Source organism: Sinocyclocheilus anshuiensis, unplaced genomic scaffold, assembly GCF_001515605.1.
Source record: "Sinocyclocheilus anshuiensis isolate Anshui unplaced genomic scaffold, SAMN03320099.WGS_v1.1 scaffold180, whole genome shotgun sequence".
In the NCBI taxonomy this organism is placed as follows: domain Eukaryota; kingdom Metazoa; phylum Chordata; class Actinopteri; order Cypriniformes; family Cyprinidae; genus Sinocyclocheilus; species Sinocyclocheilus anshuiensis.
Window position 1 is genome coordinate 1,638,976 of NW_015554093.1, and position 23,426 is coordinate 1,662,401.

The following is a 23,426-nucleotide window of genomic DNA, read 5'->3' on the forward strand; positions in this document are numbered from 1 at the left end:
TTCGGGCTTGAACTGATGGTAAAACTAATGACATTATTTACTGTCTTTACATTTATTTTGAAAGATGAAGCTCGCGTTTATGGTAAGGGGCGTTACATTTCTGACTAGTGCTTGCGGTGTTTGGCCAATCACAATGCACTGGGTCAGCTGGCCAATCAGAGCAGACTGCGCTTGTCGGAAGGAGGGACTTTGTAGAAAATGAAGCGTTTGAGAGAGGTGGGGCATAGAGGACCTACAATAATGTACAGTATTTGAAAAATAATGTGTTTTTTGAACATTAAAGCATGTCAACATATTCTGTTACACCAAATACACAAAATAATGATCTTTAAAAAAGCATCATATGACCCCTTTAAAAGAAAATAGTTTGATCTGATGTTTGTGCTGCCTGTGAGCGCCTGAAGCTTCTGTGGGTCTGTATGGCCTCAGTGCTGCTGTGTGTGTTTGTACTCACCAGTGCCCGGCTCACACTCCTCCAGATCCTCATCATCACTGGGACATTCGGCTGATGCCACCAGCAGGTCATCTGAGTTCTGAAAGTGAATACAAGTACAGATGGTTCATTTTTCCAAGTTTGCAGGCAGATTGCATTTAATTTGATTTCTCTACAACATTCTCTGCAAGCAGTCTGAAATTGTTGATTTATTTGGCCAGTTTTCTTTTAAGCCCACTGCTTTGGTCATATTCTGCCACTTATGCCCCAGGGGTTGTTTTTATGAAAGTTAACAGTTTTCAGCTTTTTTCACATTAAAACTTTTCAATAACTTTTAATAAAATTTTTCTACTTTTCAAATACATTTTGATATTATAGTTTTACCCTTGACCCAGACTTTCAGAAACGATAAAAAATGACTATAAACATGAATGATTAAAATGTTAAATCAATGATGATTGCAACAAAGAAATAATATACAAACAATTTCAATATTTTTTGTGTGATTTATATAAATGTAAAAATTACAGCTGCCTCAGGTATTTTCACCACAATAAACAATTTTGCCTTTAATAAAGTTTTTTTTTAATTTTTTTTTTAATCTTTTTAATCTTGCTTACCAGGGAGACAACAGTGTCAGTCAAGAGCATATCTGATACAAAATAAGAGAATATATATATATAAATTTTTATTGTGTGTCATTTTCAATTTGTAATTTTGTACAGTGATGCAAAAAGTGTGAAAATAAAATAAAAGTGCCCCTATTATGGATTTTTGAAAATTACCTTTCATGCAGTGTGTAACACAGCTCTAAGTGAATGAAAATATCCTGCAAAGTTTTAAATGTGAAAGTTCACCGTGTATAAAGTTATTGTCTTTCAAAAGAAAGAGTTGACCCTGAATCACTGAAACGAGTCGTTTTTAAAACGAATCCCAAGTCGTTTCATGTTGATGTCAACATGAAACATTAGCATATTGCCCGCCCACTTGTTGGTCTTTTCACGTTGGTCTGAATGAAAATGCAAATTAATTCTTTGACACTAGGTGCAGCTTTTGGAGCGATAAAAATAACGGTTTCCCCAGTAACCGTGTTGCCAAGTCTGCGGTTTTCCCGTGGAATTGGGCTACTTTAACACTGTTGCCGCGGGTTGTTTTTCATGTCCGCCGGTTGAAGCGACCCTGATAACGTAATATTTAGCCCTTGGAATGCGAATTTTACTGGAGGATTATATTTTACCCCCCCCCGAATGTGATTTTTACCAGGGAACCCCCCTTGAAACGCGATTGGGCTAGTTTTGAGTAGCAATTTGGTGGGTTTTGTTGCAAAAACCTGGCAACCCTGCCCTGTAACGCTGTACACAAAGCAGCACTGCGCCCACAAACGCTGCTTTATCAGGCATTACATGCCTAAAATGAGACCAATCATCGCAGATTAGCGTCACGCAAAGAAGGGGTTTGGAAAAATGAATCGTTGAGCGAATCATTTGGAAGTCATTGAGCAAGTAAGGTAAAAATGAATGCATGCATATTATAAGACAATGAAAGTGTTTTTTGACCTTGCATGCATGTCATCCTGTTGTTGGGGACTCCCAAAACCAAAATATGAACCTTTCATTAACTATAATAGGGGCACTTTAATTGTGTGTATTTAGGATACATAAAATGCTACCAATGAAATTAACTTTAGGAAGACAAAGGAGTCAATATATTCCAAAAATGCTTAAAATGTCACTTCCACCACATTCTAAAAGTGTTTGAAATGTCATTTTAAAACACTGTAGTGAAAATTCTTCCAGAAAATGACAGAATTCTTCTGTGATGTATGTCCACTGTTTCAATTGTATTTTCTGAAAGTCCACAAGCTCAAAAGCACCCACGGCTGAAGAAACACCCATTGGTTGCTGAGGCATTTGTTCAGCTCTTATGATGCTAGACCAAATGGCTTTGCTGCCCCTTGGTTTGACCTGAGTTTGAATTAACATTCCCGACTCATACCTCACATTCATAAAACATGTAATTGGATCTGGGGCATGACTGATTTGGGCGCATCAGTTTGTCCTTTCCTATCGAGAGGTCAGAACAATTTTGCTGTTCACTCATATGGGCATATTTATCTGTTTGCGAGTCTGGGAGCATTGGCAGAATGAGACTCCCCTTTCGAAGGCTAGATGAGGTATAAGAAGGTATTTATTGATGGTGACACCAGTATGTGCATTCGCGTTCTCTATTTTAATACACACAAACAAAAAATATAGCTAGAGGAATACCTTTTACATATGAATGTAATAAAAACAATCATGGTAAGCATCATAAACTATTAAAGAGTTAATGCAATGAGCTCTAAATGTTTGTGTGTGGTTTCCATGACTAACTGAATTGGCTTGTAGACAGTCTTAGTCGGTCTGGCTGAAATAGTGCTGTATTGATCTAGTTCACATTTTGCTAGAGTTTTTCTTGTTCTAACTGTTCACCATTGTCAGCTACAAATATTTTAAAACCTCAACTGGGCAGAGTTAAATTACTTATTGAAGCTTATTGAGAAAAACATTCTGTTTCAAAGCCTTTCCAATGTTATTATGCTTAATTTACACCAAATATACAAAAACATTTTGTATCCTCGACATCCATCAAATACTGATGTAGCTGAACTGCTGAAAACAAAACAAACAAAAAAAAAACCTTAAGACAACCAACCTTAAATATACTGAAAGCACCATCAGGGTTATTTTAAATAAAAAGCCTGCCTTTGAACGATCAAAGCATTTACTGGGAGAAAAGAAAAGATATGACAAATTTGCTTGGTTTTTGAGTCTGATTTACAAATACTAAAGACTGACATTTCGAACTTCTAATTAAAAGACGCATTGCAGCATTAGTTTTGCCTGACTGCGTTTATTAAAGGATAATTAGCGCGCTTCTTATCTGCACTTCTGCACAATGCCTATGTGTTTGGTAAGACAAGTTTATTAAGCGCACTGAAATTGCAGGTTGTGTTTTGATGTGTGCATACATTTTTGACAAATACACCATGACTAATTTTTTGACATGGCCAAAAAGAAAGGAGAGGGCACTTTAAATGTCCTAATCCTTAAAAGGGAAGTATAGCATTTTGTCAGCTTGATCAAGGGCTTACTTAACCAACACTATTCACAATGGCACAATTTCCAATGCAACGCAAGAGCGATGATGTGAGCTGTGATTTATGTGGTGTCGTGAAGTTTCACTTCAAAAGAACCACAAATTTGAGGTCATGGAAAAGCAATCTTAGAACAAAAGATTTATGCTGCTGGAGGTATGGACGCTTTGATACAAAACAGCACAAGCCACTCAAAATGAGGCTGAAATAATAACATATGTCTGACCCTGCAGCTCTGACTGATTTTCAGAACACTTGATTTGAGTTTGAAATGTACACTGAGTAGATTTGCCCTTCAAATATTCAGATGTTTTTCCTCCACATTCAAGGCCTGATGTGTGCTGCCTGGCTCCCTATTGTCTACAAAGGGAGCATCTTCATTGACAGGGAACATTATAAGTATTTTGGTCCAGAACTATCTACATAAGTCTATGTTTACCACACAAGCGATCCCCATGGACTTATTATTACAATTAATTGCAGTAAAGTGTGGCATTAGCATGCTGCTAAACTAACAACAAAATATTCTGCATGGGATTGACTCATTGATTTCAGTAATGTAACAACATGTAGCTAAACTAGCAACTACATATTGTGTACATAACTGACAAACAATTCATTTCAGCAGTGTAACATTAACATGTTGCCAAGCTGATGATGAAATACTGTACATGAGATTGACTCACAACTGATTTTAATTGTGGCATTAGCATGTTGCTAAGCGAATTATGAAATACTCTGCATGGGACTATATAGAAATACATAGAACCAGGGCTTGACATTAACACCCGCCAACCCGGCAAATGAGGGTGGATTTCAATAGTGACATGTGACAGTCACTCCCACTAGCCACTTTGGTGGGTTGAAATTTCAGGATTTCCGGGGGTCCTTAAATTTAGTTGTATCAAATTTAAGGCCATAAAAAGTCTTAAATGCCCTAACTGGTACAAGAAATGTCTTTATTACAAATTCAAGAGGTCTTAAATTTGGGGACAGAAAGACAAGAATCGCGATATGATTTAATGTGACGATTAAACTTCAAAAGGCTATAATTTCATTGAATAAATATGAGTGCTACACGTTTCAAAACGCAGCGCGGGTGTTTTTATATGAATGTATCTCTGAAGGGAATTGACTGTTTTCAGAAAACTTTCTGACATTTTCATTTTATCTTACCTACTTATAATGCCTGATAAAGTATTGTTTATGAGTGCAGCGCTGCTTTGTGTTCAGCCATTACTGGGCAAATCGCTATATTTCTGCCGTTCCAAAAGCGCCACCTGCTGGCAGAAAATGAATGTGCATTTTCAATAGGCCAGTCTGATGTTTTTATTTAGAATAATGTGAAAATCAACCCATATTTTTACGCAGCAAACACATAGTCGTAAATGTGAACCAGTGGATCGATAAGAAGCTAAAAGGCTTTGCTTCCGGCTTCTCTACCGTTCGGACGTTCTTGCTTACTGCTCTGCGCTTTGCTTCCTATTTTTTGTACTTTTCTCGGATTTTTCTAAGATTTTTACTTCAGCAGATCAGCACAGTGCTCAAACAACACATTTTTGGCACAAACACTAAAACTAAAAACTCTTTGGGACTGGAATAATACTACAAAAAGGAGACTTTTGCCTCCCACTGCCAGCAGCTTGCATTCCGGAGAAGGGAAAACTCAGCTGTCTACATTCAAACAGTCGAGAGAGAGAATGCCTCCTGTTGGATCTACTTGCATTAACTGCCGCAAACTTCTACAAAGGATTGTGGTTCTTGAAACAAAGTTACTTGCTGGACTTCCAAAACGGGCAGAACACTCAGCAGACCGTCATCATGGACCCCCTCAGCATACAGCCGGTGAGTCCCATGAATCTAGTGAATCTCTAACAGTTTATACCAAGTGTAGAGGAACAAGCCGAAACTGATCGACACACTAATCGATGGCACAAACAGGGAGCGAGAGCCAAAGGTACTCAAGACATCAGATTTTCACGAGTATCTCATATTGCTGTGATAGCATCCTCTACCCCAGATTTGGCTATGACAAGGCTTGCAAACAATGGTATTCTACCACCTCCTTTACATCTTGAGAACAGATTTGAAGCATTAATGAATGCGCGTGAGGAATCCCCAAATGTGATTAAACATGGATCGTATCAGCCAGCAGCTAACGTCGCTATTAACAGGCGCTCAAGGTCGAGCAGACAGTGGCATTCAGCTCAGAGCGCAGCCGAGCCCAGGACTCTGATAGTGGGCGACTCCATTATCAGAAACATCAGTAGCAGAAATTCAGCAACTTTCTGCTTTCCTCAAGCAACAGTTTCTGATTTGAACAAGGAACTTTGGAAAATTCTAATGAAGCACAAGACTGCAAATCGAATCATCATCCATGTGGGGAAGAATGATATTCGGAAAGAGCAGTCAGAATTTCTTAAGTAGGATTATGTAGAATTTCAGTGAACTCTTTGAAACACTTCGAAGACACAAAATTCAGTCGTTCATCAGTGGACCACTCCCAGCAAGAGGAACTAATACGTTTTCACGGTTGCTTGGGCTGAACACATGGCTACAACGATCTTGCAATATAAAAGGAATGAATTTCATCGACAACTTTAATCTTTTCTGGGGACATAAACAACTGTTTAAACCGGATGGCCTTCACCCAAACAAACTTGGTGCAAGAGTGCTTAAGGACAATATCTACTTCTCCCTCCATCATCCTTCAGCAGAGTGTGTCAATCCACTCAGCCTGAATAGCACACACACACCTGGTCCGAGTCGTCATGTGGTTGACACATCCCACAAGGACACTGATAACACCACGCAGCCACAACAAGCACTGCTCATGGACACCATCACGGCTGAGCCCTGCCCACAGAGCTCGTCACAGACAGACTGTGACTTATCAGAACAGCTCCAAGACTCAGCACCCAAGGACGACTTTCTGGAAAACAGCCAGGATTCGCTGCAAGCCCCCAGATATCAACTAAAAAATGGTGGGCCCCCCAACCACCAAAGCCTGTGGGCCCAGCTCTTCCTCCTCCTCCTGTGAGAGCTCTCCGGCCGCTGCCACAACGCCAGGGCCCAAACCCTCCATCTGCTGTAGGTGATCCAAAAACATCTGATAGCAGCTCTCAGTGATATGTGTCGGGTCCCCGCTTTGATAGCAGCAACATTCACAATTGTTTACAGAAAAAGCGAGAACCCAGTGTGCCTGTAGCTTTCTCTATTTCTGTTTTTTCACGTGATAGAAAGTCTAAGGCCTTCTCAAGCCGTACGGCTGACCTATCTAATCGTGAAAGTCAGCAAGAAGACTGGCAGACAAAAATCAGCTTGAAGAAAATCAACAGCAGTACAGAGTATGAAAAGACAATGCAGAAAAGCTGAGCGGATGTGGCGGAAGACGAAACTTGTAAGCCCCTTCTGAAAAAGAGCAATCTTGATAACAACATTTTGAGCAATTATAGACCCATATCAAATCGTCCTTTTATAGGCAAGATTATTGAAAAGGTAGTTCTTAATCAGCTGAACAAATACTTAAACTCAAATGGATACCTGTACAATTTTCAATCTGGGTTCCGACCACATCACAGCACAGAGACAGTGCTCATTAAGACGATAAATGATATTTGCTTACATTCTGATTCTGGCAAAATATCAGTGCTGGTACACATGATGAAAACTGTAATTAATAAAGTAATCTAGATTACTCATTTAGGTAATGTATTCTGACTACTTTTTAGATTACTTTTTATCTAACTTACTTTAAACTTACCATTAAACATACCATATTGATATAAAAAAGGAAAGAGCAAGAAAATATATTCCATTTTTTGATATCAACATCATAATACGCATTAAACATTACATTAAATCAGGCCTTACCAAACTGGTCTTAAAGTAAGAACTGTAGTGGGTTTGTGAGTTGATAAAATACTAATAATTAATTAAATCATAAAAATTTTAAATAAATTATTTAAGTTTGAACACTAAAAATATAAATATTTAATTTGTTTACCTGCATGTCAGTGTGACCATTAAGAGACATCTAACTGTAAACATGCAAATGTGTTGTTAAATTATTGAAATATTAACTATCATCTTTTTAGCTGTGCATGTATTGAATGAGCATTGTGCGATGTCCGAACTGATTGCACTGTATTTTATGTATGTATAATCATTTTCTATTTTTAACTGTCTTAAATTCATTTGAAATCAATTTCTAAATCATTTTCAAAGTTTTTAAATTCCTTGTTTCATTTTTGTGATTATTGTTTATGATTATTTTACTTTCTTTTATGTAAAACACTTTGAATTACCATTGTGTACGAAATGTGCTATAGAAATAAACTCGCCTTGCCTTGCCTAGGGGTCAGTTTCTCTCTCTGTGCTTTTGATCCAATAATCAAAACTTCAGCTTTATCTTGGTTGAGTTGTAAGAAGTTTTGTGACATTCAGTCATTTATGTCCTAAATGCAATTTTCAAGTTAATCAAGTTGAACAGGATCATCAGGAGCCATGGCTACAAACATCAATAATATTGCATTAATATTACATAATCTATTTATATTTAAACAGTTGAATTAAAAACCTGCATTTATTAGACTCAAATTTAATTAATTATATTAGAAAAACATTTCAACTACTTTTACTATTGTAAATGACGATATTTTGTTTAATTTATTTATTTATTCATTCATTCAATGTGTTGTTAAATTATTGAAATATTAACTTCCTCAGAGATATTTCATGTAAATATTTAATGTCAGAGGGGTCTGGCTGACATAAACGTTTGGGAATCCCTTTGTGGGAATCCTTTGCATGGATCACAAAATTACTTACATGATATTTACATGGCCATTTTTGTATTGTGAATATAAAAAGCTAAATGGTGTGACACAGGATTTTTAGACAGGAAAATTTAAAAGAGAAAAAAGAAGAATTAGTGAGAATCAATAAATTAAGAATGATTTACTGCCATTGTGTGAATAATATGTAATCCATAAAAAAGTAACTGTCTATAATTTTTTTTTATGATTATTTTACTTTCTTTTATGTAAAGCATTTTGAATTACCATTGTGTACGAAATGTGCTATATAAATAAACTTGCCTTGCCTTGCCTTCTAAAAAAATCTAATCAATTAAGACAAGATATATTTATATGTTTTAAATTAATATCGTTTTAATCTAAAATTAATATAAACTTTAATCATATAAAACATAATTTCCCAACAAACCAAAAAAAATTGTGGCCAGTGAAAATGCTGAGTGGCTAGTAACTTTGAAAAACCACTAGCCACAGTGGCTGGTGAGCAAAAAAGTTCCTGCTCTGATTATGAGCATTATAAAATGTAATGTACTCTAATTACGAGTACCTGATTTTGGGAAGCTGATTACGTTATCCAGATGGCATGTAATCAGTTACTACCCAGCTCTGTATATATATATATATATATATATATAGAATATGAAGTGTTTTTGAATTCATTGTTTTTATTGAGTTGCTTTATATTTATATAAATTTATTGCAAATTTAAGAGACATGTATGGTGCATTTTTAACAATGTACGAAATGTGCTATATAAATAAACTTGCCTTGCCTTGCCTTCTAAAAAAATCTAATCAATTAAGACAAGATATATTTATATGTTTTAAATTAATATCGTTTTAATCTAAAATTAATATAAACTTTAATCATATAAAACATAATTTCCCAACAAACCAAAAAAAATTGTGGCCAGTGAAAATGCTGAGTGGCTAGTAACTTTGAAAAACCACTAGCCACAGTGGCTGGTGAGCAAAAAAGTTCCTGCATAGAACACACAAATATTGGTAACATAATCAATTTGAACTACACATAGAAATTTTCTTTTAAATGTCTTTTTTACACTGTGAAATGGTAATATAGTTCATCATAGACACAGTGTTTGGTGCTCTTCCATATAAATGTCTTACTCATCTTGGGGAGAAGAGAAGAGGAGTGGTGCACTGGGACTTCCTCGGCACTAAGCTGTCTCACTCAAATCCCCATTTCCCTGCTATTGCTTTGTATGACTATTTACAACCAGGACAGCGTGGATTAGGAGTGATTCACAGCGCACATGTGAGAGAATCCACGCCTGTCCTCATTTACGCTAATACGTGCCGCTAGTGGCTATGGATCTTGGCAGTTTCACTATGATTGACACTGATTGTTATTGAGCTTGCCCTTTATTCTTATCAACGTGCATCTCCTGATCAATAGAGTTGAACACCACATGAATAAAGGCTGACAGTGGGGGAGGCAAACGCTCCTAACTTGTCACCAATATGTGATGAATGGGGGCCCGAGACAACACACATGTCAGATATAACACTCAATATCCTCCATATTAATAGCCTTGTGCTCCAGCGTTTTACAGATGCTGCTTGAGGTTAATACTTGTTTTTAGGCTGTCAAAAGACATGAAAAATTGCTGGGCTAGGAACAACAATGGTCAGTCTATGCGAAGTGTTTTTGAATTCATTGTTTTTATTGAGTTGCTTTATATTTATATAAATTTATTGCAAATTTAAGAGACATGTATGGTGCATTTTTAACAATCTAAAATTAAAAATATATAAAACAATATATATACACACTGATAAATATACAGTAAATCGTACAGTAAAATAATCAGAGTTTTCAGAATCAATTGTGATTCGATCCTATTCAGAATATTTTGTTTTTGTTTTAGCCAATATGCTAATATTACAATATCGAAATCAATTGCAAGACAATGCCATACTGAATATTTTGTTGTTTAGCAATATGCCAATGTTACACTACTGAAATTGTGAGAATGATTTGTGATAGTCCTGAACATGCTATAGTGTTTTCTAGTTAACAAAAAAGTAAAAAAAACTAATATTATGAAATGATAATAAAGTTTTGAATTCATTGTTTTCATTGAGGTGCTTTATATTTAATTTATAAATTTCAAACTATTATTACAAACCTAAAAGATAAATGTATGTAGCATTTTTCAACAATCTATAATTAAAAATATATTTTTCCTGACACATATAACCGTAAAATAAACAAAAACATTTTCTCTAAGTCCTTTAATCAGAGTAAAAAAAATAATGTCAAACTGGAAATCTGACAAATGGATAGAAATTTAATCATTTTGTTTAAAGTGTTTGCTTTCACAAGAAAATTGCCACAGCTCTGAATATGTTTCTCGAGGCTTAGAAAATAATGACTTGAGAAAACTGCAGGACCGTTCAAAGGAAATGTGACGAGCAAAATACTATGTGTGGGAGGAATGAAAGGAAAAGCATATGTGGGGGAGATAAATCCCGATACATGCGAATCTGAGCATTATGATTCTTGTCCTTCAGGGCCTTCCAGGTGCAGAGTGACGGCTCTTTTTAAAGCAATAAATGACAGATTTTTTACCCCGGAGTGGTCTGTCCTGTCAGCTCGTTTAATGCTGATACCAACTGGACATCTTGTAAAACAAAACTCTTCATAAATGCAACAAAATCCCTCATTCAGGAGACACGGCCCAACAAGAGACCTGTCTCTCTGGATGAATACACCTTCCACCATCCCATCCTTACCTGTGCAATACTGTCCTTCAGGCTAGGAGAGCGCTGTCTACGGGTGGTGGTAGTGGCCATGGTGGTGGTGGTCTCCATTATGGTGGTGGACATGTCCGCCGCAGCTGGAGGGGTGGCCGAGGTGGTCTCTGTGGACAGGACGGAGGGTGCGTCCCCAACCAAACGCAAGTTTCCTGTCACCTGCACGTTCGGATCCCCCTCGGCGGCCAGTTTTAGAACTTGCAGCCCGTTGTAGTACAGGCCTGAGATCTGGCCCTGGAACGGCCGCCCCTTATCCTGACCTCCCACCTTTATGGCCGCCTGGCTGTTGAAGATAGTCAACTGTCGACCTGTGATGGATCATAGAGGAGATGGAGAGAGGAGCAAGATATAGAGAAAGAGAAAGAGAAAGAGAAAGAGAAAGAGAGAGAGCAGTACGACAGCAAGGAGAGACAGAGAAGCAAAAAGTGACCATCAGTACAGGCTGTTTTTGGCGTCATCGGCAAGATGTTTCTAAATCAGCTGATAACACTTTTAACATTTGAACCTGCTGATGGTAATCTCCAATTCTAATGGCTGCCGTTGCTGACCCGGTTAGTGCAGGGGATAAAATGTTGTATTAAACATGATGCCAAAGATCAATCCTGAAACCTTAGGTGGCTCCTCTATGAGGGTCAGATCGAGGAGGAATGGAAGAGCCCCTATCATTATAGAATAATGGCTGTATGTTGTCATTTGAGCCTCATTAAACTAGTAGGGCTTGAGCTGTGGATAATGAACTGAATAAGGAGGACCAAATTGGAAAACAATATTTATGAGTATGTAAAGAGTTTTGGATATGTTTTATTCAGAGACAGAGGCCTCATTGATGCTAATCTACATGAATAAGTGTCATCTGCCAGCTCAAATGCTAATGTGTCACTGAGGCAAGAGGAGTTTCTCCTCCAGCCCCACGAATACACATACATAGGGGCGCGCACACACACACACACACACTATGCCTTTGCATTGAGGATTTCGTCCTCTGAATCTCCATTGAGTTGTCACAGAGTCGTTTCATTTAGAATATACCACAGGTTGAATTGATCACTGAGTTGATGATCATAAAAAAAACAAGAAATCTAAACCACTATTATGAAATCTTTAAAGCTGCGACAGGTAGTCACAGCGCTACATGTTTAATTCAAGTGGTTTTGAATTATAACAGTGAATGTTACGAAATCTGGCTAAAGTTTAGATATCATTTAATGCCAACAAAACCTTCAGAATTACTACTTAAAGAGGAAAAGGATGGTTAACTCAAAGTGCCATTTCCTTTGGCCCCTGAGAGCTGGACTGCTGCCATCCATTTAATCCTGATGAACAGGTACTCTGACACAGTTGATTATGAAGTGGGCAGTTGTTATCCCCTCTGTGAGTCACTTAATGCTTAATGAAGGGTTGCCATTTAACACAAGCAGGGTCTCAATTTTAACAGTTGAAAATAACCAAGTTTGACATGAGAGTGGAGATAAAAAGACCATAATCTTGGAAAGGCATGTCGTAATAGAGTGGGTAGAAGCCAGATGGCCACTTTCCAATTGCACATGTTCTTTTATCGTACAGTGGAAAGATTATTCTGATTAATGTGTGACATTAAGGATGGTTACATATGCTGACATAATACAGTATGTAAAGTACCACTGAGAAAATGGTATAAATGTATAGTCTCTCTTTATCACTTAAGTGAGAGTAGCACATGAAACTTAAAATGACAGTTCCATCATCATTTGCTCATGTTGTGTGTGTATATATATATATATATATATATATATATATATAAAAAGGAAGATATTTAAATATTTATATTTTGAGAACTGTTTTTGCCTATACATTGAAAGTAAATGGGGACCAAATGACACTGGACCATAATGACTTTTAAAAAAAAAAACCATTTTATTGATTTAGCAGTGTTGAAAGAAAAATGATATATGATATAAAATGATTTATTTTCTTTTTTATTCAGTCACTGGAATAAAGCAACCAGGACAGTATCTAAAATTTCTCCTGTTGTGTCCTGCGGGACATTTGTGACCCAGGACCACAAAACCAGTCATAAGGGTCAATTTTGTGAAATTGAGATTTATACATCATATTGATGTAGCTTTCCATTGATGTATTGTACAATATTTGGCTGAGATACAATTATTTGAAAATCTGAATCTGAGGGTGCAAAAAAAAAACAAATATTGAGAAAATCGCCTTTCAAAGTTGTCCAAATGAAGTTCTTAGCAATGCATATTACTAATCAAAAATTATGTTTTGATATATTTACGGTAGGAAATTTACAAAATATCCTTATGGAAATTGATCTTTAATTAATATCCTAATGATTTTTGGCATAAAAGAAAAAATGATAATTTTGACCCATACAATGTATTGCTGGTTATTGCTACAAATATACCCCAGCGACTTATGACAGGTTTTGTGGTACAGGGTCACATTTGTATAAATAACAACAGAATATTCATATTTAGGTGCATTACACCTGCTATTTAAAAATGTGCAATGAGATTTAATTTCCTCACATGTCTGGCATAAAAGCAAAAAGGTTTTTCTGTGATTAATTCAAGGTTGGACAGATCTTTTCTTTACGTCTAAATGTGAGACCCAGCAACAGTGGTTAGAACATTTGGTTAGGAGAATGAGGAGACCAAAGAGCCTTTGAGATAGAGAGCATGAGGCACAGACAAATTCACACAAAGACCAGTCACTCAGTAAAATGTACCATTCATACAGGACACAGACCTGATGTATGAGGGCTTTGTGTCATTATCATTACTTATAGATTAGAACTGATAAATAATTGCACATGTTAAAGGGACATTGTTAATCACATCTGAATGTGCAAAGGCTGACAGCAATTTTCCTCTCATTTGGTTACGAAAATGTCTTTCATTAATATTTAGACTGTTTAACCCTCTGAGTTAGTTTGATTTAGGGGGTTTAAGACGAAATTAGCTTTAGTTTAACGCCCTATTTATATCAAACCGTGGAAGTCAAATCAGAACATGAAGAAATGCTCATCGCAAATATATACATTTAAAATTATATATTGATAAAGGATGTTAGTTGGATGCACAAGGGAGAGCTAAACGTCTGAAAATGACTTTTAGACAAATGTAGACCTGAACTTTGGATCACGTTATACTCTGCATGTTATCGAGTTCAATCAACGAAGATATGCAGACTTAGAAAGGTCAGTTTTCAGTAAAAAAAGAGTGCAAGCGTATTTGTTTTACACTTAACATTTAGATGTGATGTTAGCTCAGCGAATGAACAGAAAAGGAAGTTTGCATATAGATGAAAAAGGTGCAACCAACCAAAAAGTCTGATAACTTACACATACAGTAGAGCATTAATGCCCAATATTCTTTGATAATGTGCTGATGCAGGTGTCTGAGATTATTTATGCACTTTAATAACATAGAAAGTTTCTTGGGGAAAGTCGAATACCATTTACAGATGTCTCACGGGTCCAAAGATTATGACACAGTTAAGTTTTAGACTATCATGCAAACGGTCCAAATAATATAATCTATAATTGTTTTTTATTCATTACACTCAAAGGGTTAAAGGGGATTTTGAAACTTTATTCTGATTTTAGTGTTAGAAGGAGACAAAAAGCAATAGTCCCTTTAACTGCATGGGATTGGAAAATATAAATCTATATTTTATAGTTAAAATGTTTTTAAATACCCTTGCTTCAAAATTAGCGAAGTCAGAGGGGATCACAGAAGGAAAACATAAGACAGCAAAAAAAGAAACTATTTACAGACAGTTGTTGCAGTTATGGAGCGTTGTTAAAGGGTTAGTCAGGGTTATGTTTAAGATTAAACCTTAATCTCTGAAGCGGTGCAGTTCTAACTTTGTGAAGGACATGATCTGGAAAGCACAAGCCACATGGAGAGGACCGATTGGATTTTCATTCTGAGTGGGCAGCCACAATTCACAGTTTGTTTTGGCCCACAATATGCCAATGCAAAGTCTTTGGTTTTAGGAGGTTTCATTCAAAATGGCTTGTAGCTTTGTGGTTTTAAGGGAACTGCGCCTCTTACAGAGCCTTAATGAGTCATTGTTTAATTAATCCATTTTTATTACCTTTGTCGAGTAGCCACTCGTCAACTACCCGACCAAGTCTGTATGGAATTCTTTGCCTGGCTATAGCAAGCCGTTCATTATCAATGTTCCCTTCAAAGAATTTAGAGAGACAGATAAGAGGTTAATATCTGGAAGTTCAAGCGTCACATGGTTAAAAACATGGCAACAAGACTATCAAGTTTAGCAAGTTAGGAAGTCTAAACGAGCTTTATGCTGGTAGTTATGTGGTTTTAAGATGGATTCTTAGTTATTAGACAGTTTAGAAGCTTGAGACTAATTAGAGCATGTTTAATTCTGTTTAGAAAGCTTTGAGGACATATTTAGTGATTGTTTATCTTCTAATTTTGGTCTGGTTGATTGTGATGTCATCTTAGCGAATAATACTTGAGGAAAATTTCATACAATCAATAGGACAACAATGATATCAGTGATAATGTCACATATTATAATGTGCAGTTATACGATGGTAGTGTCAAAGCTGCCCCGGAAGACATTTTCTGGTCTCTACAAGAAATCAGAGTGAGGACAATGCAATCAGTGCTGCATCTAGTATCAAAATCTCGAGGTACCTGCATAAATTAGGACACGTGTAATTATAAAAAGACACAAAAGATGTAATTGACTCTGTGTCATGGCTGCCAGATAAGAGACAGCGTGTATCTAGTCTACCGTTCCTGTTTTCTGACAGATCCCTTCACTAGAGCTAAAATGAGCTCTCGGGCCCAATAGAACTCCCTCAAAAGAACAATCTCCTCATCACTGTTTTCTCTTCTCTTCTCTCAACCACCGTCTTGTCAAAATCCACAAGTCATCCTAATACCCCTTTATACCACGGTTTGGTCAGTTTTGATTGCCACACAGTGATGTTTATTTCCTCTCAGACATCACGTATACAACTTCACACTGGCTGAGACATTGCCACAAAATTTCAGTAAGTCCTTCATTTAATCTAGTAAATGGGTCAACGACATGATAAAAATCTCATTTAAAACATGCCAACTTCTTTGTGTTTATGTTGTTTTCATACAGTATGGTTTTAAAAGACTTTAAAAAACCATTTTCAAGATTCTATACCATATTACACCAAGTCTAAATTTAATAACTCTAAACATGTAATGTGGTGTAATCGTCATGTAAAAAGCAATGACATACGTAATCATCACATAAAAAACAAGGACCTTTTCTTTACACCTTGAATACATGTACATATCTGAGTTATATTAAAAAATTATATATATATATATATATATATAATTATATATATATAAGCATAACTAATAAGCAGTGGAAATCACAACAAATAACAAATATTCTAAGAATAACAATAAATATAAATAATAATATATTACTATTTTTTCTTTTAGTAGTTGCATCAACCCCAAATTTTTTACTTTAACCCCAAAAAATATAAATATAAAAAATTTATTTTAATTCATAAATTAAAAATCACGCTAATCATAAAAGAGGTGTATTCAAGTCATCATATGTACAAATAGCCTTTTAAAAAACAAACTAAAAGATAACATACAAAAAAAGATGACTGTCATGCCACTGATCCACATACTGTAAAATTACAGAAATTATTTTTTGCAGTTAAAAGTATTCTTTCTTGAAGGAAAATCTTGGTATGCCAAGTGTCAACAGCATTTTTTTTTTGACATACCACATACTGTGTCATGTTCCTACTGTGACAGCCGTGTGAGATACAAGCCTTCCGTTCGTCCTACCCACCCTGCAACCTAAATGAGGGCCAAACCTCCCACTCCCATAAGCCTGTTAAAAGAGCTCATGTGTGGCAAATTCTGTGCTGAACCTTCAAAGAAAACTTGAAATAGGTCTCGTCTGTGATTATGCGACAAAAAGAGTGAAAACAAACCGATCCATCCAATAAAGTCTGCTCTGATGCATTGCTATTCATAGATTCCACTAGATTCTTATTTATGGGGCAATGTAATGGCGTGTTGAGCAAAATACCGAGGCGAGCGGTCAGTTGCAACCGCGTCCACAGGGAGCAGCAAATCTGCCATCGGGGAACATATCAGGTCATCTAATCCTCAGTTTTAATTAACTGAATTAACTGAAGCCATTAATCTAAGCGATACACAGTTGAGTTCGTTTACACACGTGAGCTCTGTGAGTATTGGATGACACGCAAGACCTATATCATAATTTTTTTAAATCCCCGGGATGACAGGTGCCACATAAAAGCCGTGCCATTCCATTTAAATGCGCATAACTCAGTTTTAAAGGAAGCATGTCACGAATTTGAAGCCGGGCTTTATCCCTGCGCTTTGGCAAGGCTGCCCCATCTGACTCTCGCCACCTGAGGGGGCTTAGGGGGAGACCCGGAGGATAGGAAGCCTATGTCGCAGCAGTAGAAAACCAATTCTCCCTTTCAGAAATCAGACAAAATCTTAAGCCTGAGCAGCAGGGACGCAGCGCCATTCAACCTCTGGAAATTTCGAGACAAGACCCCACACAAGGGGGTGGAAGGAGCATAGCAGGTGAGCTGAGGCGCCGCTTTATTTGGCTAGAGCTGTATTTTTGCTAAAGACTCCTTGACGTTGCACTAACCTGCCGTGAAGCAGCACATTTGAGAAACCGAATGAAAAATGAGGACGGGAAAGATAGGATTGCTATTAGAGACGGAGAAAATGTCTTCAGATGGAACAGCAGCTATGAGAGGAAGGCAGCTCCCTAAGCACACAGTGGGGAGAGAGAGAGTTTGCTCAAGTTTAATTGGAAAGCACACAAGGCCAAGGGACCGCAGAGCGAGATGTTTGTATAGGACGGGGACGGTTCATGGGACGACTACTGCAGGGTTGAGATCATCAATCAAGACTTGTTACAAAAGTTTAGGGCTGTGCAATATCAGTTTACGGCGCCGACTACACACCACAACTCGAGAGCACCAGGGTTCAGAGAGCAACCTGCAAGAAGCGTTTTGGCTAATGCTAAAAAAAGAAAGCGTGCTTTGTGGTTCAAAGTTTGCGTGCAGTTCAGGGATGGATGATCTTCACAGGCGCAGAGACACATTCCTCAGCCTGCCTAGAGCAAAGCTGGCTGAAGCTGAGAACTGTAAAGGATCCAAATCCATCTCAGGCTGAATGTATTAGGGAAGGCAGCTTGGGGGGAAATGTGTCAATTTGCAATTGTTATTAGATTGTGCATATGGTGGTTATCTGGGCGCTGCATGTGGTGACTCATAAACTCTCTGGGAAGAGTTTGAGGGTAAAAACAGCGCACTTCAAACCCAAATAATTCACATTTGAAATTATAAATCAGTTTGTACCCTTCAATAAGGCATGCAGTCAACATGGATTCAAATCCAGGCCGAGGGCTTCAAACAACGTCCCTCTGATGTGCGAGTAGAAATATACAGTGTCTCTCTCTGACCCCATGTGTCCATTCCCAAGGGAAGCTGCCCCTAGTATTTTTACCCCTCCCCTCCCCCCGCCACCCGCCACCACAAATGGCTTTCCCTGTCCTCTGCTGGGTCCTACCTGTTGGGAAGCGCTCGATGACGGGCTGGTTGTTCACTTGGAGGGTGGCGTTGCCACCACTACGCGTAAAGCGAACCACGTGGTACTTGCCGTCGTTCACGGTGACCGCAGGCTCATCTATGGTGATGTCATCTGTGCCCACATTGAAGATCACACTGACCTTCCCTTGTTCCTGTGTAAGAATGTTTAGAGGTGGACATTAGGGATGAGTCATGATGGTTATAGTCGATTAGTGAGGTCAAGTAGTGTCTAGATTGTAGGCACTTTTGGCCCTGTGGAGTTGTAATCCAAATAAATTCACTTAAAAGATGCTTTTTACACTTTCACTGGTGTATTTAATTTGTTCAATAACAATGTCCAACAGTGCAAACACATACATTGTAATTCTGACATTTTAATCAGTGACACTGTAGTGGGAATTTGAAAAGCTAAAAAATAACTAACATTAAATGAGCCAAATGCATTATTATGTTGCAATTATATTTTGAGATAATTAAAAAATTACAGCATTACTGGAAATGAAGCACTACAAAAACATTGTACACAAGAGATATTTTTCTTTTTTCTTTTTCTTCACACATCATGTCTCATATTATATTGATATAAATTGTACAAATGTTATTAAAATTATTTTTACACAATAAATATCTAAAATAATTAAAAGGCATATGTTTACAATTAATATTTTAATTATATAATTAAATTTTTAACATATTTATATATTATATAAATAATAAAATTTTTATGATGGATTTTCATTACAAAATGTTAAAAAAACTCTTCAAGACTGAAATAAATGAAATTCAAAGATTAAAAATTGATATAAAACAAAATAAAAAATCTATAAACTTCAGTAAAAAAATTCTATGAAAAAAATTCTATACATACATTTTTTTAAAAATAGTAGTAAAACCAAATGAATGAAAAAGAATAATGAATTATATAAAAAATAAATAATGAAAAGTAAAAGGTTTTTAAGACAAAAAAAAACTTGACATAAAAGTGTCCTAAGTTGATTAAACCTGTCTACACATGTATTTTTTTACATTTTAGACTTTTTAATTAGTGTGCTGACAGCTGCACAGTTTGTAAACGCCCCCTACAAAACGTGTCTGATTGGGTTCAGGTGAACCCGAAACAACAAAGCCCTGTAATTACACAGGGCTTTCTTTAAGACCAATTAGTTGTCTAGCTGTTCAGACAACCCACCTCCAAGTCAACTTTTGCACATGGATATAACCAATATAGATACAACATGCACCTCCACATGACCTACACATCCAGAAAAATCTCTGGATCATGAAGCAATTTAAAACAGCGAAATTTAAAGGTATTGCATGTGACAATAAAATGAAATGAATGATGGCGAGAGCAATGGGGAATATCGTGTGAGCAAAAAGAAACATCTGGACATGCTACAGTGGCTCACCCTTGGGAGAGGAGCTCAACGGTGTCTTTTGTGCAGGAGGGGAAATGGAGTGTGGCTCCATGTTTTGTATTCATCACCGCTCCTTCTCACAAAGGCACACACACATTGGCTCGCCAGCTACTGACATCCTGACATGTATAACTACTGACAGTTTCCTGCTGTTTTTATTTTAACCGTGATTCATTTCCCCCCCAAGAACACTTCCACCTGCTACTAGCCACCTCTGGGGGGCGCACTTGAGCATTTAACAGTTGACACCTCAGAAACGCTACCTCGTTCTTTTTGGAAACATCACATTGCTAGCATGAAATGTGTTGCCATTCTACAGCTTTACCATCGTCCTGTATCAGTCTCTAGAAAGAGCCAAAACAACAATAATAAAAAGTGTTTCGTGTTCTCTGACACAAAGCCACAGATTGATAAAACTTCCACACACGCTTAGAGTTTGGATATCTTCCTTCCTTCCTCTAACCTCAACTGACAGGTTCTCATTGAGATGCTGATGTCTGACAAATATCAAACAGAGCATGAGGTGAATGCAGAGTGTGTTCTGGAATCTAAAGGGCGGAGATAAAAAACTAGCGAGTGTGTGCTAATGCTAGTCTGATATCAATGTCTCCTCACCATACAAATAAGGGCAAATCTACTGAATGAATACACAAGAGGATTTCATCCAAATGTTAAACTATACAAAAGCAAAAAATAACAACAAAAACCAGAACTAGAAGAAAGAAAAGCGAACATAAAAGGTTGTGTTTTCATAGAAAAAAAATATTTTTTTCATATGCTAGCTCAGCCTGGTTTGACAGTAGACAAGTGAAACTTGGTCTTTCTTGAGATGCTGATTGAGTCTTACTTGTTAAACTAGTTAAAATTCACACCAGTATCCAATACAGCTGCGGGAACTTTAACAGCAATGATGAATAACTGAAATTCCTCCAAAAAAGAAATAATTTAATTTAAATGTCACTTCAGTTCAAACACACAGATTCACTGTACCATCACAATCCATTTTGTTTAAGTAAATCCAGGTAGAAGAATGACAGGAATGAGGAAGGTTTTTGCTCGGATGGAACCATGTTATGAAACACTTCATCAGTCTCCTCGCTCTCCATTTCACTCTATTTTTCATTTGGTTCGAGATACTCCTATCTAGTATGAACGATACTGGGAACAGAATGATTCACAGGGTATGGAAAACAGCAGAATGTGGATAAAAATATGGTTGACTCGATCACAAGGACATGACTTTCTCTGACTGAAGTAGCCAATTGATAGGAAATGATGCATTTTACTGTTGCATGGATAGACTGAACCTCTTTGCAAAACTATAAGCATAATGACTGAGACAAAAGAGAAAAAGTCCAGTTACACAAATCATACTCACAAATTATACATGAATCGATCACCATTTCAAGTAGTCAACTGCATCTGCATAAATCTTTTTGCAAATTGGGGTCTAAAACAATGAAAGCAGTGCATGAAGATAAACAAAGCAATTCATCCTCAGTGCATTCCCCCTCATTGTTATATTGTTCTGAAATGGCTTTGTCTTATTGAAGTTCACATACTCAGAAAATTCAATAGACATTCTCATCTTCAGTCGTTGGGACATTACCGACAAGTAATGTTCGCACTTTTGCCTCATCTTAATGCTGCTTCTCTTTTCCATTCTGCTGATCCTGCACATTTCACTCCTTGTGAAGTATTTATTCAAAGAACATCTCTTTTCACACGAAAAAACTGGCGAGTTACACTTCAGCAGGTGTTGAAGTGTCCTCTAAAGAACTTTAGCCCAAAAGTCTTTGTCCTCAGCAGAAATTAGAGACAGAAAGCATAAGTGTTGTTTGTTAAACTCGGCTGTAAAATGTAGCTCGAGGACTCTCTTGGACAATGAAACGCAGAGATATTGAAGGACAGAGTCAAGAGTTGAATAATGGATCCTTTATTCCGAACTGCTCAATCTGTGGTAAGGGGTAAGGGGCCCATCGGTCCCCTAAGTGCACAATGACCTCCCGATCTCATGACCATAACAGACGGCCAGCAACATCATTCATGACTAGAAAGAGAAATGACAGTGATTTATGTTGTAGAGCCTCAGTGTTGGGTGCAATACTGATGATGCATATGAGTGAAGGGCATTGTGGGTGACTAATCTCTCTAGAGCGCAGTGCTACTGAGGCAGGACAGAATCACCTATCAACAGGCTGTCCCTGCTGGCTAAAGTGCAAAACACCTGGCTTTAATGCCCAGATGTCAAACATCTGGAAAAACAAAATAAAACAAAACTGACTGAGCAAATTTTGTAAAGGGCAGAAGATAATGCGAATAAAATGCCCAGATAAACAAGGGCAATGAAAGATACATGCTCAAGGGTGAATTTACTGAACAGTTGTGCCACAGAAACATGCATCTCAATCACAAAGCACGTGCAATCCAGTTTAATCAGATGCACACTGGTTTAGCAGTAGTGGAACATTGATGTTGCGTCCTACACAACCTAACACTCAGAACCGACCTGTGTGATAAAATATGCAAATTTTTTAGTAAATTATTCCCTCAGAATCAAAATAAGGGGGTGAATTAATGTGGGAGTTTTAAAACTGTTTTACACTACTTTTCTGAAAACTTTTCTGCAGACCCAATACCACTCCCTTTGCTGCCCCCAGAGGTTGTCTGGAAATGATAAAAAAATAATAATAATAAAAAATATATATATACACACATACTACCGTTTAAAAGTTTGGGTCAGTAGGATTTTGCTTTTGAAAGAAATTGAATACTTTTATCATTTATTCAAAAGGGATGCATTCAATTGATCAAAAGTGACAGCAAAGACATCTACAATGTTTTTAAAGATTTCTATTTCAAATAAATGCTGTTCATTTCATAAAATAATAAAAAAAAAACATTGGTTGGTATGGTTTCCATAAAAAATTAAACATTATAATTTTTAATAATGTTTCTTCAGCACCAAGTCAGCATATTAAGGTGCAGTCACATTCCCAAAATTTTGCGGCCAAAATTCGGTCCGTTGTCAATAGTGTAGTGATCTATGAAGCACTGCTCACACAGAAGTTACTTTCAAACCAAGCAGCTTTCTATCGATCAGTGAGGCAAATTCGTGTGACCAGATTGAACATGAGCAAAATCTGCACAGTGAAATTTTTCACCGTCGCGCGAAACTCCCAATTCCATGGATTCCTATTGAAATGAATGTAATTCTCTTGAAA

The 23,426-nt window shown here is 37.0% G+C and overlaps 1 protein-coding gene across 3 annotated transcripts in view; it reads right to left on the reverse strand.

The window, feature by feature from the left end:
* Positions 1-23,426, reverse strand: part of LOC107669357 (neurexin-1-like) — a 414,348-nt gene that overhangs the window by 5,563 nt on the left and 385,359 nt on the right. For all 3 annotated transcript variants that reach the window (XM_016461537.1, XM_016461539.1, XM_016461538.1), the window contains 4 exons: positions 18,765-18,936; positions 15,262-15,351; positions 11,143-11,471; positions 455-533 (listed from right to left, as the gene is read on the reverse strand). In XM_016461537.1, the coding sequence (XP_016317023.1) occupies positions 455-533; positions 11,143-11,471; positions 15,262-15,351; positions 18,765-18,936 (670 nt within the window). The remainder of the gene's footprint in view (positions 1-454; positions 534-11,142; positions 11,472-15,261; positions 15,352-18,764; positions 18,937-23,426) is intronic.